This window comes from Carassius auratus, chromosome 42, assembly GCF_003368295.1.
Source record: "Carassius auratus strain Wakin chromosome 42, ASM336829v1, whole genome shotgun sequence".
NCBI classification, from domain to species: domain Eukaryota; kingdom Metazoa; phylum Chordata; class Actinopteri; order Cypriniformes; family Cyprinidae; genus Carassius; species Carassius auratus.
This window is the reverse complement of record NC_039284.1, coordinates 17,807,454-17,823,597: the sequence shown is the minus strand read 5'-3', so window position 1 is coordinate 17,823,597 and position 16,144 is coordinate 17,807,454. Positions and strand designations below refer to the sequence as shown.

At 35.8% G+C, this 16,144-nt stretch overlaps 1 protein-coding gene across 2 annotated transcripts in view; it reads right to left on the bottom strand.

Moving 5' to 3' along the window:
- LOC113060912 (neuronal PAS domain-containing protein 3-like) overlaps positions 1-16,144 on the bottom strand; it is a 783,891-nt gene that overhangs the window by 89,742 nt on the left and 678,005 nt on the right. For both annotated transcript variants that reach the window (XM_026230178.1, XM_026230179.1), the window contains exon 5: positions 5,440-5,529. In XM_026230178.1, the coding sequence (XP_026085963.1) occupies positions 5,440-5,529 (90 nt within the window). The remainder of the gene's footprint in view (positions 1-5,439; positions 5,530-16,144) is intronic.

The following is a 16,144-nucleotide window of genomic DNA, read 5'->3' as shown; positions in this document are numbered from 1 at the left end:
GAAATAAACTAAATAAAATATTTGAATTAAATCATTTTTTATTATGATCTATTATATGAAATATTTATGATTTACTATACATAAAAAAAGATAATAATAATAAAAAAAATACAAATTTAATCATTCAGATATTTCACAAAATAATTTCGGGTCAAATTTCACCCCAAAATCAAGAAGAAATTAAAGAATAAAGAAAAGGAGAATTTCATTTAAAAATAATAAGAAATAGATATTAATTACATTTATGAGCAACAGCTCAACTACATTTTTTAGATTAAATTTAATAAACTAAAAAAAAATGACAATAAAACTCAAAAACATTTAATGATTTTTTTACACAATATTTGATAGATCTTGATGCGCATTTGCTAATAAATGTATGTTTTTTTCTAAACAGAGAAATCATACATGTATCATAATTGTATTAAAATGTCTTAAGTCCTTCTTTAAAGTTTGGGATGAAATATGAGGCACATGTTCTTGACCGAGATCCACCCATTTAGCTTCGCTAGTCATGCTAATGACATTCAAAAGCATCACTTCAGAGGATAAATGATAGAGACACAACAAGAGAGAGAGGAAGGAATGAGATGGAGGGCAACAGACTCACAGAGATGTGATCAGACAATCGGCCAGACATTTATGCTAATAGATTCGATATTCCTCGAGTCTCCCTGGCTGAAGCGGCTGAGTGATGGGGAGGAGGGCGGACCGTGATGGTTGAGCCTTTGGTGGACACACGTGCTCCCCTGACACCTACAGCACAATCCCAACAGCACTGAATGAAGACAGGGCAGAGGGGTCTATAGCCAAATAAAAGAGACGCTCTTTCTCACAACAGGAAATGGAAGCACACTTTCAGCGGCCTGGAGGCAATCCAGAGCCGTCACTATTGCCAAACTAAGAGCGGCAAATTCCTCCACCATATGGTACATGATATGCAGTCTTCAGATGTCACCGTGAGTACTGTACCACGGCTAAGCCTGCAGTTACGGAACGGGAACGCGGTTAAATCTAAATCCTACGAGGCAGATGAGGACGCTTTATTCCAGATGTATCAATTTCCTTGGATATCTCGTCCATGCAAATGCATATGCTGTACTGGCATGGGTGCCGGCTGCAAATGGCCATATTCCAGAAGCTAATATTCTTTTGGCCAGAATAATGCAATTATTATTTTCCTAGCCATCAGCGTAAGCACTCGGTGCCATCTGTTAGACAAAAGCAAACATACACATCTCAATTACAAAACAGACAGCTGCCCGTGTGTGATGTCATCGGTGCACGAACGAAGCAGGATGACCTGGCGACAAGGTCCTTTCGAAAGCAGCTTTGCCACCACCTCGAAAACTCAATAAGAAAATCCCAAGCGGCGTGATGTTATCGGCGCCTCTCAATTTGCATCGACCGTAACTACAAACCTGGCCATTAATCTGGGAAAGATGCTTGTGCATCCATCACGTATTAATTATTGGAGATGAACTAATCACTCGGCGCAGAAGCCAAGCAGAGAGGGATGAAAAACTCAGACAAGTGAAAAATTTGGCAACATATGCCTATTTACATACAGAAGTTAAATGATAACAGCTATTAGCGTGGCAAAATGGATAAATGGCCATCTGTTGAACTGAATAATAATATGAATATAAATGCAGATGAAAAGGGGAGTTACTTCATTTACTGTCAAATGTGAAACCTCGTTATCAGTTGAATCTGAGAGCGGAGTCAAAGACTATCGAGATAAGAGAGTGATAACACGTCCGAAAGCACATTAACTGTATTATCAAAGAGCCGAGGGCAGGTGGTGCCATTGTTTAGCATCAAGGTAATGTCGGCCGTACAAGAAGAGAAGCCTCGCGCTCACTGTAAAAATCTGCTGGCTTCTCCGGTCTGCACACATGAATCTGACACAAGGTGGTCAATGGCCATGGAGGGAAAAGCAATTTCACATCCTTCGCTCGCTGACCTGAGGAGAGCTGAGAGGAGGGGACGGATGGACAGAGAAAAAGCCTACTGAAAAGAGCCACAGTAAAGCACATTCAAATATGTCTAGAAACTTGCTTTCTATATTAATGTTGTTCACATTCTGTCATGGAATTACAAATATTTTAAAATGAAACAGGACAGGACAGAAAGAAGAGTATGATATTGATGGAAATAAATAAATAAATAAATAATTGTTTAATAGTAATAATAATAATAATAATAATAGTTTAAATAATAAATAATTAAATTTCGAATAATGATAATAATAATAATAATAATAATAATAATAATAATAGTTTAAATAATACATAATTAAATTTCGAATAATGATAATAATAATAATAATAATAGTTTAAATAATAAATAAAAATATGTATAATTAGTACTAAAAACTAATTATTATTATTTAAAAACATATATTATTTTATTTAATAATAATGATAATACTAAATAATTGTGTGTATAAATTTTGCATTACTATTATATTTAATAAATAACAAAAATATTTAATAAAATGTAAAAACATTATTATTGTTGTTTTTATTTAACAACAAACAACATACATAATACTAATTCTATATATGTGTGTGCAGATATAAACAATAATAAAAATAACTATTTATTAAGAAAGGATATTTTTTAAATATTTAATACTGATTAATTAAACATCCTAATGGAGATAACTTGCATCCAATCTGTGCAACCTAGGATCAAAAACACGTCATGAAATCACACTGTCCATGACTATGGTGCAGTCGGTTTGAAATCACAGGTCCAGCTGATGTCATTATGAGGACAGTGGACTCCATGACTGAACGCTTCCTATCTACTTTCAAGCGGATTGAGGAAGAGCTCGATTTAGAGATTAGTGCTCCTCTAGTGCCCTGCGAGGCAGCAGTATCTGTCTGAGAGCAGAGCTTGGATTTGAGCAGCTGAGCGCTCGTATGATGGAGCCGCGGTGCTAAAAGGTCATGCTATCGACTGTGCCTAGTGTAACGGCCGCAGAACGGTTCAAGCCCTGAATCTTTAATAACCTCCATCATTAGCTCTTAGGAAATCAGCACTATCACAAAGCGGTTGGAAGAGATCTATTGGCTCTTACCATCGCAAAGCAGGGCTGTAACTTACAGGGTTACAACAAGTAGGGTTAAACGGCTATTTTCAACCATTCTGCTAGATTAAAAAAAGGTTCAAGGAGACCACTCCATTAAGGCTATTCTCACCATATTATATTTATACTCTGATGCTTATTTCTGACAGACAAATGTTCATAGCAAAAACTTAAGACAGACTTAAGATACAACAATCCTGAATGTGGTATGAATTAATATTTCCTATATTAATCAAAGTTTCGTTATCTAAAACACGTTTACAAAAAGATAAGCTATCCTGGTGATTACTTGCATGGCTGGAGATGTGCATTAACTAAGCACCAAAATCTAACTTCAACAGATGTTAATTAACTTCTCACAGCACCAGAGTTAAACTACAAACTAGCATATATATGCAATCATATATAATATAGTCTATTTTTGATAACCCACAGCACACAAATGCATAGAACTGTCAACGCAGAAAAGCTTGCAAATTGCTCAAGCAATTAACAATGAAAATAAGGAACTACACCTTATAAATTTGTGGCCTCTAGGACAGATTAACAAAGAAAAGGGTTTAGCAATTAAGATCAGGAGAGTTATGGGATAAGCTAAACCATGTAAGATAATAAAACCTACTTAGACTAAAGACTTTACAAGCACTTTATCAGCTGGCCAACCTAAAGATAATACCACAGAAAAAGAGCAAGCCAAATTCCAAAAGCCAGGATTTTGAGAATTAATCAATTATTTGATAAAAATCTTCAATCAATGAATGCTGAATTAATTTAGAGTGTGCTTTAGTCTTCTCTTCTTAATTCTAGCAGAATGTTTTAATAGTCTTTTACAGCCACTGTGGCTTTTATAATTTAGAAGACTCAATATTTACAATGTTCAGTTCTGACAGGTCATAGCAGCCTGATTGAAAGCATAGTATGCACTTTACTCTTTATTTATACAGCCTGATGTTTTTATTCTTCACATTTTATCTGAATAAAACAAACAAACAAACAAAATACACAAATTCTGTGCACAATATACATACCTTATAATACTTTCTGTGTTCAAAATCTAAGCTCAGAAATGCATACAAGTTTTTTTTTTTTACACTGATTTAAATTCTGAGTAAAAATATACTAATTTTCATGAGTCATATCATCTCTGAACAGTATCCTCTCTGGTTCATCTGTTAGACTAGAAATGAAATATGTGAACTGAAAATCGAGTAGATTGCATAAATTATTATTGCTTTCAGAGTTCCTCTGAAGCCCTCCACCTCCCCCAGCTCCACCTGTATAGGTCTGCTATGGGTTATGATTATATATGCTACTGTATTTGTGCAGCAGCAGGTCTTAAATACTCACAGCACTGTATTGGCGTATGTATTGGCAGTAGCAAGTCCTCTCTGAATCATTTGCCAAACTAGAAATGTAAGGTTGAATCCAGTGCACGGCATTGTGGGATACCGTATTTTGATTGTATACTGAATATTTTGAACCCATGTCATCGAGGTAATCTTAGACCATGCACAGTATAAGGAATCCTATTTATTATTATTATATAATATAATAGATACATACATTAATACAGTATGCTGAATCCAATTTTGAGTAAAACAAGTATCTGAGATATACAAATAAATAAATAAACCAAGGTTGGTATCACCTCTGGTTCATTTTCCAAACTAGAAATGGAAGGTTGAATAGAGTGCATTGCATTGTGGGATACAGTCTCCATGCAGTGTGCTCAGTTTGTACACTCCACATTTTGGACCCTCACACACTGTGAACTGTATATAAGCTGCATAGCATTTCCTTTGAAAAATAAGTGGGTAGTTTGCTATCCTGAACTCATCAAAAATGATCCACACTCTCAAAAACAAGTTATAATGTTATAGTAACTGGTACAGTGATCATCTTGATGGCACCTGTGCGGTTAGATCCCCTCATCCAATGACAGCAAGAGACGATCCTGATGATTTGTGTGCATTTTCCACCAACAGTGAACAGAAGGTGCCTGTTGTGCAGCCGTGTCTGCTTTGATTGAAGCTTGCTAGCACTCGAGATGGAGCTCAGCTAGACAGGAACGCAAGAGTTCTGAAGGTCACTTTCTCACCGTCTGACCTCGCCGATCTGTCTGTTTATTGAGCGGCCTGGGCTCAAGCCAACAGAAGCAGGGAACGTGCTAGCATTCCAATGAGAACATCTCTCCAGTGCTTAAAATATGCAGTGATGAACGCCACAACTTAAACAGCAGCTAACAAACCTGCAGAAGTTGATCTAACACTAATTTGTCCAGATTCTCTTCCGCTCCGATGGACGAAAAGAGATCAGAGAGGGAAAATCTCATGTGCACTCACCTGTGAAAGCCCCAGGTATATCGACACTGTCTCTGAGATGTACAAAAACCTCCCCTCCTTGTTTAGTGCAAATACAAATCCATCCAGGGACTGTGGAGGAAACAGAAAGAGAGAAAGAGAAGAAACAAGTCAGGCGAGAGTCTCACAAATAGCTTACTCCTCACAGCACAGAGACGGAAGCCATCAAGCCCAGAATTGCAAATAGAACCGCATCCCATGTGGAAACCATTGACAGATCATTAAAGAACAACAGTTACAACGCCAATTAAAGCTGCAAGCAGCGATGAACGGGCCCTCGCACCCGGGCTCACCGCCATCGTGTGGCTTTAGTAAAAAGGTGAACGTTGAGAAATATGCATTTAATGTCCTAAATATAAGTTGAATATATCAAAGTATATCCCATATATGTGCCAATCTTCCTGTTGCCAGCAGGTGGCGCTATCATTATAATGGAATATTGGCCTTCAGATGTGTTCAGGCCAGGACTTTTATCAAACATGTGAAGTTTGGGGAAGATTGAACATTTTATGCTTGAGTTACAACAACTTCTCTTGCTGTGGCAAGACATCAAATTTTGTCATGGCGCCATGGAAACACCCTTTAACAAAAACTCAAGATCTCCAAAAGTTAACATTGCACAGGCGTTTAGATTAGACTGACCACAAAATATATGTTAATTTCAAAAAAATTATAGGAGTAGTTTGTCGCAGCCTAAAACATGTCACTTCCTGTTGCCAGCAGGTGGCGCTATTACTATAACTGAATATGTGCATGTAGATCTGTTAAGGGCAGAAGTCTTAACTAACATGTGAAGTTTGGCGCAGATTGGACATTGTATGTCTGAGTTACAGCAACTTCCTTTTCATCGCAATATATCGAAATTTGTCAGGCCGCCATGGACACGTCCTTTAACGAAACCTCAAGATCATTGCAATTTAACAATGCAAAGGCCTTTAGATTACACTGACCAAGTTTGGTGAAGATCTGAATAAATCTCTAGGAGGAGTTAGTTAAAGTACAACCCCTGAAAATGGCAAAAACAACACCAATTTTGCAGAGAAAATTCTAAATAACTGACTTCCTGTTGGGATTCGGATTTCGTACCAAGAGACTTTTTTGTAGGTATTGGTGTGTTACATGTGTGTACCGATTTTTGTACATGTACGTGAAACATAGCTCGAGGCACACTCCGTTGAAAGTGCATATGCACTCCGTTGAAAGTGTATAGGTGGCGCTATCGAGCCATTTTGCCACACCCAATGGAATATTTGCCTTCATATGTGTTCAGGCCAGGACCCTTATCACACACGTGAAGTTTGGGGAAGATCGGACATTTTATGCCTGAGTTATAACATCTTTTATTCCCATGGCAAGACATCGAACTTCGTCACGGCGCCATGGACACGCCTTTTAACAAAAACTCAAGATCTTCACAACTAAACATCACACAGGTCTTTAGATTAGACTGACCACAAAAAAGACATTGATGTCATAAAATTTCTAGGAGTAGTTTGTCGCAGTGTAAAATATGTAACTTCCTGTTGCCAATAGGTGGCGCTATGACTATAACTGAATATTGGCATGTAGATCTGTTCAGGTCAAGAGTCTTATCCAACATGTGAAGTTTGGGGCAGATTGGACATTGTATGTCTGAGTTACAGCAACTTCCTTTTTCATGGCGAAACATCAAAATTTGTCAGGCCGCCATGGACCCGCCCTTTAACGAAACCTCAAGTCCTTCGCAATTTATTATCGCAAAGGGCTTTAGATTACACTGACCAAGTTTGGTGTTGATCTGAATAAATCTCTAGCAGGAGTTCGTTAAAGTACAACCCCTGAAAATGGCAAAAACAACACCAATTTTGAAGGGAAAATTCAAAATAACCGACTTCCTGTTGGGATCCGGATTTCGTACCAAGAGACTTTTTTGTAGGTATTGGAGTGTTACATGTGTGTACCAATTTTTGTACATGTATGTGAAACATGGCTCGAGGCGCACTCCGTTGAAAGTGTATAGGTGGCGCTATAGAGCCATTCTGCCACACCCGGTGGAATATTGGCCTGAAGATCTGTTCAGGCCAGGACTCTTATCACACATGTGAAGTTTGGGGAAGATCGGACATCTTATGCCTGAGTTATAACATCTTTTATTCGCATGGCGAGACATCGAACTTCGTCGCGGCGCCATGAACAAGCCTTTTAACGAAAACTCAAGATCTTCACAACTGAACATCGCACAGGCCTTTAGATTAGACTGACCACAAAAAAGACATTGATGTCATAAAATTTCTAGGGGTAGTTCGTCGCAGCGTAAAATATGTCACTTCCTGTTGCCAATAGGTGGCGCTATGACTATAACTGAATATGGGCATGTCAATCTGTTCAGGTTTGGAGTCTCATCAAACATGTGAAGTTTGGGGCAGATTGGTCATTGTATGTGTGAGTTATAGCAACTTCATTTTTCATGGCGAATCATCGAAATTCGCCAGGCCGCCACGGACACGCCCTTCAACGAAAAGTCAGGATCTTCGCAATTTAACATCGCAAAGGCCTTTAGATTAGGCATACCAAATTTGGTGTTGATTTGAAGAACTCTCTAGGAGGAGTTCGTTAAAATACAACACATGGAAATGATCAAAATTACACAAAATATGCTCATAATATTAAAAATAACCGACTTCCTGTTGGGTTTAGAATTTCGCTCCAAGAGTCTTTTTTGTAGGTATTGGTGTGTTACATATGTGTGCCAATTTTCGTGCATGTACGTGAAACATAGCTGGAAGGCTGTTGATTTTCTTGGTATAGGTGGCGCTGTCGAGCCATTTTGCCACACCCTCTTCTGAATCCTATATCAGACGAAAATTTTCACCAGGTTTGACGAGTGTGCAAAGTTTCATGACTTTTTGAGCATGTTAAAGCCCTCAAAAATGCGATTCATTCGGGAGAAGAAGAAGAAGAAGAAGAAGAATAATAATAATAAAAAACAAAGCAGATACAAGAGGGTCCTCGCACCTCGGTGCTCGGGCCCTAATTAACAGCTTCAGATCACGGACACATTAATTGTAAGGGACGGTATGAGCAATACATAAATATTAGGCAAAAAACTACCTCTTATACCATTCATATATAAATATAAAAACTACTTATAAAAAAAAAAAAAAAAAAATCACTTAATGAACTAGAAAAAAAACAAAAGTAAAATAAATCATAAAAACTATGTAAACTGAAAAACAATAAAGAGTGAATAAAAAAAAATAAAAAAATTCCAACTATTAATGCAAATATAATAAAATCTCCATTATATTAAAATAATAATTGTGCACAACTAAAAACCGAATTCATTTCAAAATAAAAAGTTATTTCTCACAGAGAACATTTTCAATTCACAAAGTTGCAGGATGAACAACAACAAAATTTAGCTGCACACACAAAACCACATAAAAGCTAAAGTGCTTGATTGTGAACAAAATCATCCGCGATTGGTCAATGACACTCTGCAGCTGCAAAATCACTCTTTATTTTGCATGATGTGAGAGGCTAGCACAGCTTGGCAAGCGGTTGTGTTTTCAGTGCCATCACCATTTTGCCGCCTGCCTCTGATCGCTCATTATAAATGACAACACAGGCTTCATTGGAACAACATTCCTGTGACGACACTTCTGCAAAAGGATATTATGTCGCCCTTTTTCATTTTTCACAGCACTTTAAAAGCAAAATATCCAGTGAGGGGTGCTAAAGGTGCATCAGTTTTATCTAAAACAGTAATCTGGTATTGTTGTCAAAAATATTTATTTTTAGATACATATTGATACTCAATTCATTATGGAAGCCACTAAGTAAAAAATAAAACAAGGTAATTGTGTCTTTTACATTCTGGCAGTTGCGAGTTATAAATGACAATTCTGACTTTTTTTTTTCTTGGAAATGCGAGTTTATAATTGCACTTTTGAGAAAAAAGTCAGAATTGCGAGATATGAACTCACATTTGTGAGAAAAAAAAATCGGAATCGGGACTATATTTCTCAGAATTATGATTTATATAGTCAGAATTGCGTCATATAAACTTTATATATATATATATATATATATATATATATATATATATATATATATATATAAAAAGTCACAACTGTGAAATAAAAAGTCGCAATTACCTTGTTTTATTTTTAATTCAGTGGCGGAAATTGTCTTCAATTTGAATGTTTGAAATAACTTTTGTCATCTAATGTGACTTCTTGAAAAATGAGGAAGAAAATATTTGCATAGTATTCTATGCTGCCAAGCAGGCTATGTTAATTAGCATTGCATTAGAACATGATTTTATTTTTATGAAACTATCTGAGATGGTTTGAAGAGCACAAAACATAGAAAAGTAAACATATGCAAATCCATAAACTTTTTTGTTTTACCTCAATACTTGATCATTTAAGTAAAGATATGCATCATTGTCATGTTCTAGCCCGATTATATTTATTTATTTATTATCAACCAAAATAAAAAAAATGTTTGCCCTTAATGTTGTAGCATTTTTTTTTTATTTTTTTTTTTTACTTTTTCTGGATGATTGGTTACCAGTCTGAGTCTCTATATTAATCTAGACTCTAGATGTGGCTCAGTTTCCTCCTCCAGTTTAAGTCTGTGGGATTTCTTAGCCCATTTTAACCATACGTCAGGCAAAAATCAAGCACATCTATCCTCAAAATACTGCAAGATATTGAGACATTATTCCATTCTGCAGTACACACAGTGCAGGATAAAGCCAACACTTCATGGTTAATACAATGTTTAGCAAGCACCGCTAATGAACAGCTCCTGATCACTGCACCATACATAAATATTCTGCAAAACAAAGGCTGATTCGTATCGATGAAAGGCACATGCATAAGAAAAGAGCTGTTGTGTTGGGTCATTTCTGCATTACGTGTGCTTAATTAGGAATCTTGGACTAAAGGAAGCCCCATTGGACAGATATCACTGCTGGGGTGCTGCTGTTGGGTCCCCAACAGTCAACAATTAAGATATTGAGGTCACATGGGTTAATAACATATTGTCTCCCACTGCCTCAAATAATCTGTAGGCTGAAAGTCCCCTGGCGAGAAAATGCCAGAAAGGAAAGACAAGGAAAAAAACAAGGTATTGTGCACAATGTCACAGCTGATCTGATCACCTTTTTATGAAAATCAGGTTTACACAGACGGGGTGGAAAAGCATCCCTCTCTGGTTTATTTGCGAGTTTAAAGCAGCATAGACAGCTGGCAAGAGAGCGTGCGGTCTCTACTCGCCGATAAAACAGCGCAGCCTCGGGCTATTTACAGCGTGCTGATATGCAGCTGACAACAGCACGTCCCACGGCGGCCCGCTAGCGCATCACTTCCTCCCTGAGCACGCATCTGCTGGAGGTGATGTGTTAGACTTACGCTTTACATTACACCACGCTAATGCTAATACTAGCCCATTTTATAGCACTTTACATTTGAAATGCTAATATGCCAATATAGATGCGTTAACATAAATGCAACACTAACACGGATGCTTATTTACATTACTTACAACATCAAAAAGCTTCAAGGGACTATATTCTACACATTTAGCATTTAATTTTGCCTCTGAAGTCCACTTATAATATCAGTCAAGGCTCCCTGCACCAAAATGGTTGTAAATTACTCTGACCATGAATGCATTGTTGATTTGTATCCACGTAAATATGCCTAAAACAAACATCTTTATTAAGATTTTTTTTTCTTTTTTTCCAAGAGGCATCAATGTTAGTTGCATGTGCAAAAATCAGTGTTTATGTTAACAATACGGGATAATAATGGGAACTCTGGTTTATAATATATTCTGTGGGAACATCTCCTTATCATTAACATTTTTTTTTAAATACATTTAAAAAGTCTGTCTGCAAATTACCTCTGTTACCTTCTGAAATAAACTATTTTAATTTGCAGACAGAAGTTCATATTCATATATATAGAACTTCTGTAAACAAGAAAAAAAATGGGGCAAAAATGTATTACATTTTGAAGAATTATTAGAGAAAAAAACTTTACTTCAATTTAGAATAATTCACACTAATATATATTTATATATACAGTATGCACAGGAACTTGTTTGCTTTTTATTAAGAAATGTAATGGGGTAAATTTAGATTTTATGTCTACAAAACAAATATAATATTCAATTAATTTATATGATGCTGAATTAATATTGTCTCTTGGTAATGTTAGCCTGATTTACTGTATGTGTTTTAATTTCATCTATGTTTAATCTTAATCTAGATTCTATTGCTTTTGCTGCCTGAGGTCAAGTGTGCAGATCCCTAACCGTTACAGAGTTTAATTTCCCTTCTGTGAGATACTTTCTTCCTTCTCTCAGCACTTTAGACAACAGAGCGAGAGAGAGAGAGAGAAGCTGCTAGCAAGGCATGACTGCTTTAAACAAATGACAAAAAAGGCCCATCTTAATGTTACACTTTTCTCCCCAGAAGTTTGTCTGGCTGGTGATTTATTGTGCACTTTACACAGTGGTTAGCCTGTAAACAGAGGCCGTTTATCATGGAGGGGAGCCAGGCTCTGGCACGCAGTGTTCCTCAGAGACCTGGCCCACAGATGCCACGCGGCTGAAGGAAGAGCAGCGCTGAACAGGGAGGAGATGATTGCAGACTGGCTGGAGGTGACTGCTGCGGGCCTGTCCTGACAGCCAGGGCTGCGTCTGCAGGGACGGAAGAGGCCGTGCCAGAGCCTGAGGAGTCTCTCTCAGGTCAGAAGGTCCAAGAGAGACCCTCCACTGGGGAGCAGCGGTCTCTTGGTGTATAGATGAACTGACAGGGATGGAGGAGGATTTGTGCTCTATAAACATGATGCATCATTTAAGAGTATGGACTGAATATAGCATTTCAGTGTATTCTTTACTCTGAAATTTCCCTTTAGATGTATTTTATATATTTTATATTTTCATATTCAGCAGTCTAAGCTAGTAAACGGTTTAGGGTTCATTTTTTTTTTTTTTTAGTAAGGACGCATTATACTAACCAAAAATGACAGGAAAGACATTTAAATGTTACAAAAGCTTTCAAATAAATGATATCTATTAAGTTTTAACTAAAATTAAAATTTTTACCAATTTTAAAAGATGTTAAAATAGATAATAGTTATTTTAAATTGTAATATTATTTAACAATATCTCTGTTTTTACTGTGTATATATACAGTGTGGGGTAATGCATTACAAGTAATGTGAGTTACGTAACCAGATTACTTTTTCAAGTAACTAGTAGAGTATGCATTATTTTTTAATTTACAAGAAAATATCTTTTTACTGCTGAAGTGTGTTGAACTTTTTTCTTTTGTGATCTATTCTACAGATGTGAATTTACTTTCTCTTCAGCCTGAGACTTATTCATTTAGCTTTTGGTGTGAAAAGGCTTTTATGTTTACCAAAATGTTTTACTTTTTCATATTAAAAACAAACAAGCAGTGCAAAGATTTAAAAAGTAACGCTAAAGTAACGTAATGCATTACTTTCCATAAAAAGTAACTAAGTAACATAATTAGTTACTTTTTTAGGGTGTAACACAATATTGTAAAGCATTACTTTTAAAAGTAACTTTCCCCAACACTGTGTGTATATATATATATATATATATATATATATATATATATATATATATATATATATATATATATATATATATATATATATATATATATATATATATATATGACTAAAAAAAAAAGTCAAATCACAGAAATAAAGTGGTTTTCATGTTGATTTAAATAATACATATTCCTGGTCTCACTGTGCACATTATTTGAAAGGGAGATAAAAAAAAAAAAAAACATTAAAATAAAAAAATTAAATCATAGAATTTTCCTACTTTTCCTCTGTCCACATAACCAGTTGGCACAGAAAAATAATATAAACCAAATACATCAGAGCCATCAAATAGCTAAAATCCTGATAGATAAAATAAACATCACATAAATCGCACGCATTGACAATGTTCTTTTTTGATGACTTTAAATGAAACTAAATGCTTGTGTCTTGACAAATGATGCTTTGCTTCACTGTAAGCACTTGTTAGATGCTACAACCCACAAGAACACAGCAGCCTTCCACTGCTACAGCAGCAAACATGCTCTGGAACTCAGAAGCCTTGTGTTTTCTCTAACAAAGGACAAATATACGTGAGCTGAAGGACACACAAGCTGGTAAACATCAATCTAGTCACTGGACCCCGGCCAGAGTCACCGCACGTCCACATTAACACACACAGCGGACGCCAGGCAAGAGCAGCCTCATTGACTATTAACATATCATTAACTATTAGGTCAGACAAAATGAAGAGGGAGAGAGAGGCAGAGAGGAGCGGGGCAGCTGGCGATGGGGGAGATGCCACATGTTAATCACCTCCAATCTCATCCTTCCTTTCTTCCAAACTCAAACAGCCTCCATGATGAACAACTACAACTGCAATCAAGACTTCTCACAGGACTGGCTGGACCTGAGCATGAGAGCACGCGGACCGAGCTACAGGACTCCAACATGGAGAGCAAAAAATTAAAAATAAAAGTTGGAGGACACGGCCTTAAAAGTACACACAATAAACAGATTCTTTAAAAACATATAAGCATAATTAGCATAAAAACAATGGGACAAATAATAACAATTACTACAGTATAAATATTAATTCACTATTAAACTAAATTTGATTAATAAACTAATATTAAAAATGTAACAATAATAATATTGTTACATATTTATTATTAATAATAACATTGACATTAATAAATATGATAATGTCATGATAATATATAATATATAAAATAATTAAACACATAAGCATAAGAACAATACTGATAATCCAAGAGTCAGTCACTATTGAAAACACTACTACAACAAATTTAGGACGCTTGAGAGCTTTCCATTTCAGATTTTTGGTATCAGGTAATACTGTACGTTGACAAAAACATTAGTGCTATCAATTATGCTCAAAATAATAAGCCTTATTTATATATATTTAAAAAACAAGCATTGAAAGAAACTGTTATGATTTGCTGCCCCATAAAAACAGATGAAACCGATGTGAATTTCAGCCTGGAGAGACTGATAATGACAGCCAGCATGAGTGAGACAGCAGATGTCTGTGTGGGAAAAGTGACATACAGAGAGTAAGAGAGTGTCTATAAGTGTGTGAGAGAGAAAAAGACCGATGAGAGGTGATAAAAGAGATCTTATCAGAACTTCTAAAATGCCGCAGGAGCCATGAGAGATCTTTTTCACTGAAGTCAATTTTGAGGCTGACAAGCCATGTAGAAATGTGCAAATATGGATGCGCGGTATTGATTTCTTTATTGAAGGCACCAGCACAGGAGATGCTCGAATCACTCATCCTACCCCACACCGAGACCCATTTCAAATTAGAGCGTCATTAGATTGCTCATTTCTTATGGGGCTTAGTATTGGGGGGAGGGGGGCTACTGGACATGCCATATTTATTCACTCCAAATGACCTACTACAAGCATCTGTTTTAAAAAGGTGTGAGAGCATCAGATCTCGCATACCCTCAATCTCACAATCAAACATATCAGCATCTACACTAGGAACAGGAATCGTAAGGAATTTAACCCTTCTGGTTCCAGTTCCAGTTCTAGTCCCGGCTGCTATTAAAGAGTACAGTTCTGTAATCGAACTCCAATTCCATTAATGATGCTTTAGTACTTACAAATAATTATAAAATAAAAAAGGTAATATTAATAATAATAGAGTAAATATTTGGATGTTAATATTTCTAGCCAAAAATCTTTTATTAGTCAAAAAAAGTTTTTTTTTAGTCAGAAATTTTTATTTGATAACATAGGATATGAGACATATAATCATAATAATAAAATCAGTAGCAGAATCGGTCATTAAAAGGCTTTATAAGTCATGACTGAAACGGTTATTTCCACATGATGATTTTATAATGTGAAAAATACAAAAAGAAATCTAGCCTAATACAATTTAGGATTTTTAATATGAATTTTTATTACAGTATCAAATGTATTGCCTCTGATCTCTCTCTCTCTCTCTCTCTATATATATATTAATACAAATAATGTAAAATAATAATAATAACTTACAGCATTTTTAATAGTTTAAGAATATATATATATAATAAAATATATATGTTTACTGCTGCTGTGATTTTCATCTTTTTTTTATTTTTATATGTGAGTAAAGTAAAAAGTAAAAAAAAAAATGCAATACATACATACATAAATAATGATATATTGTAATAATTAACCTAATTTACTAAGTTATAATCACAGTGCACCATTCCACACACTCTAGACAGTAATGGTGGTGCTTTGAATACATCCTAGTTTTCCTCATCTTCTTTTTACTTTGTGATCAACAGACAAACTTAGGGCAGCACAATAAATCACATGTGATTGTCATGCACATCTCGTCAGTAAAGCCAGCTCTGTGAATAATCTCCACTGCGTGCTTTAAGATAGAGTGGCTTTTAATACACAGAGTCGTACATCACTGACAAGTTATGCAATATTGCGTTCATAATCGCAAATGAGTCGCATTGCATAGCTTGTCAGTGTAAGTGTTTTTATTAATGCCATTAATGCTTTTGTTAATACAGTGTAAAGCACTAGTCAACTAAATTAATGTAACATGGCAGAGATGAATGCACTTTTGGAATGTAAGGGAA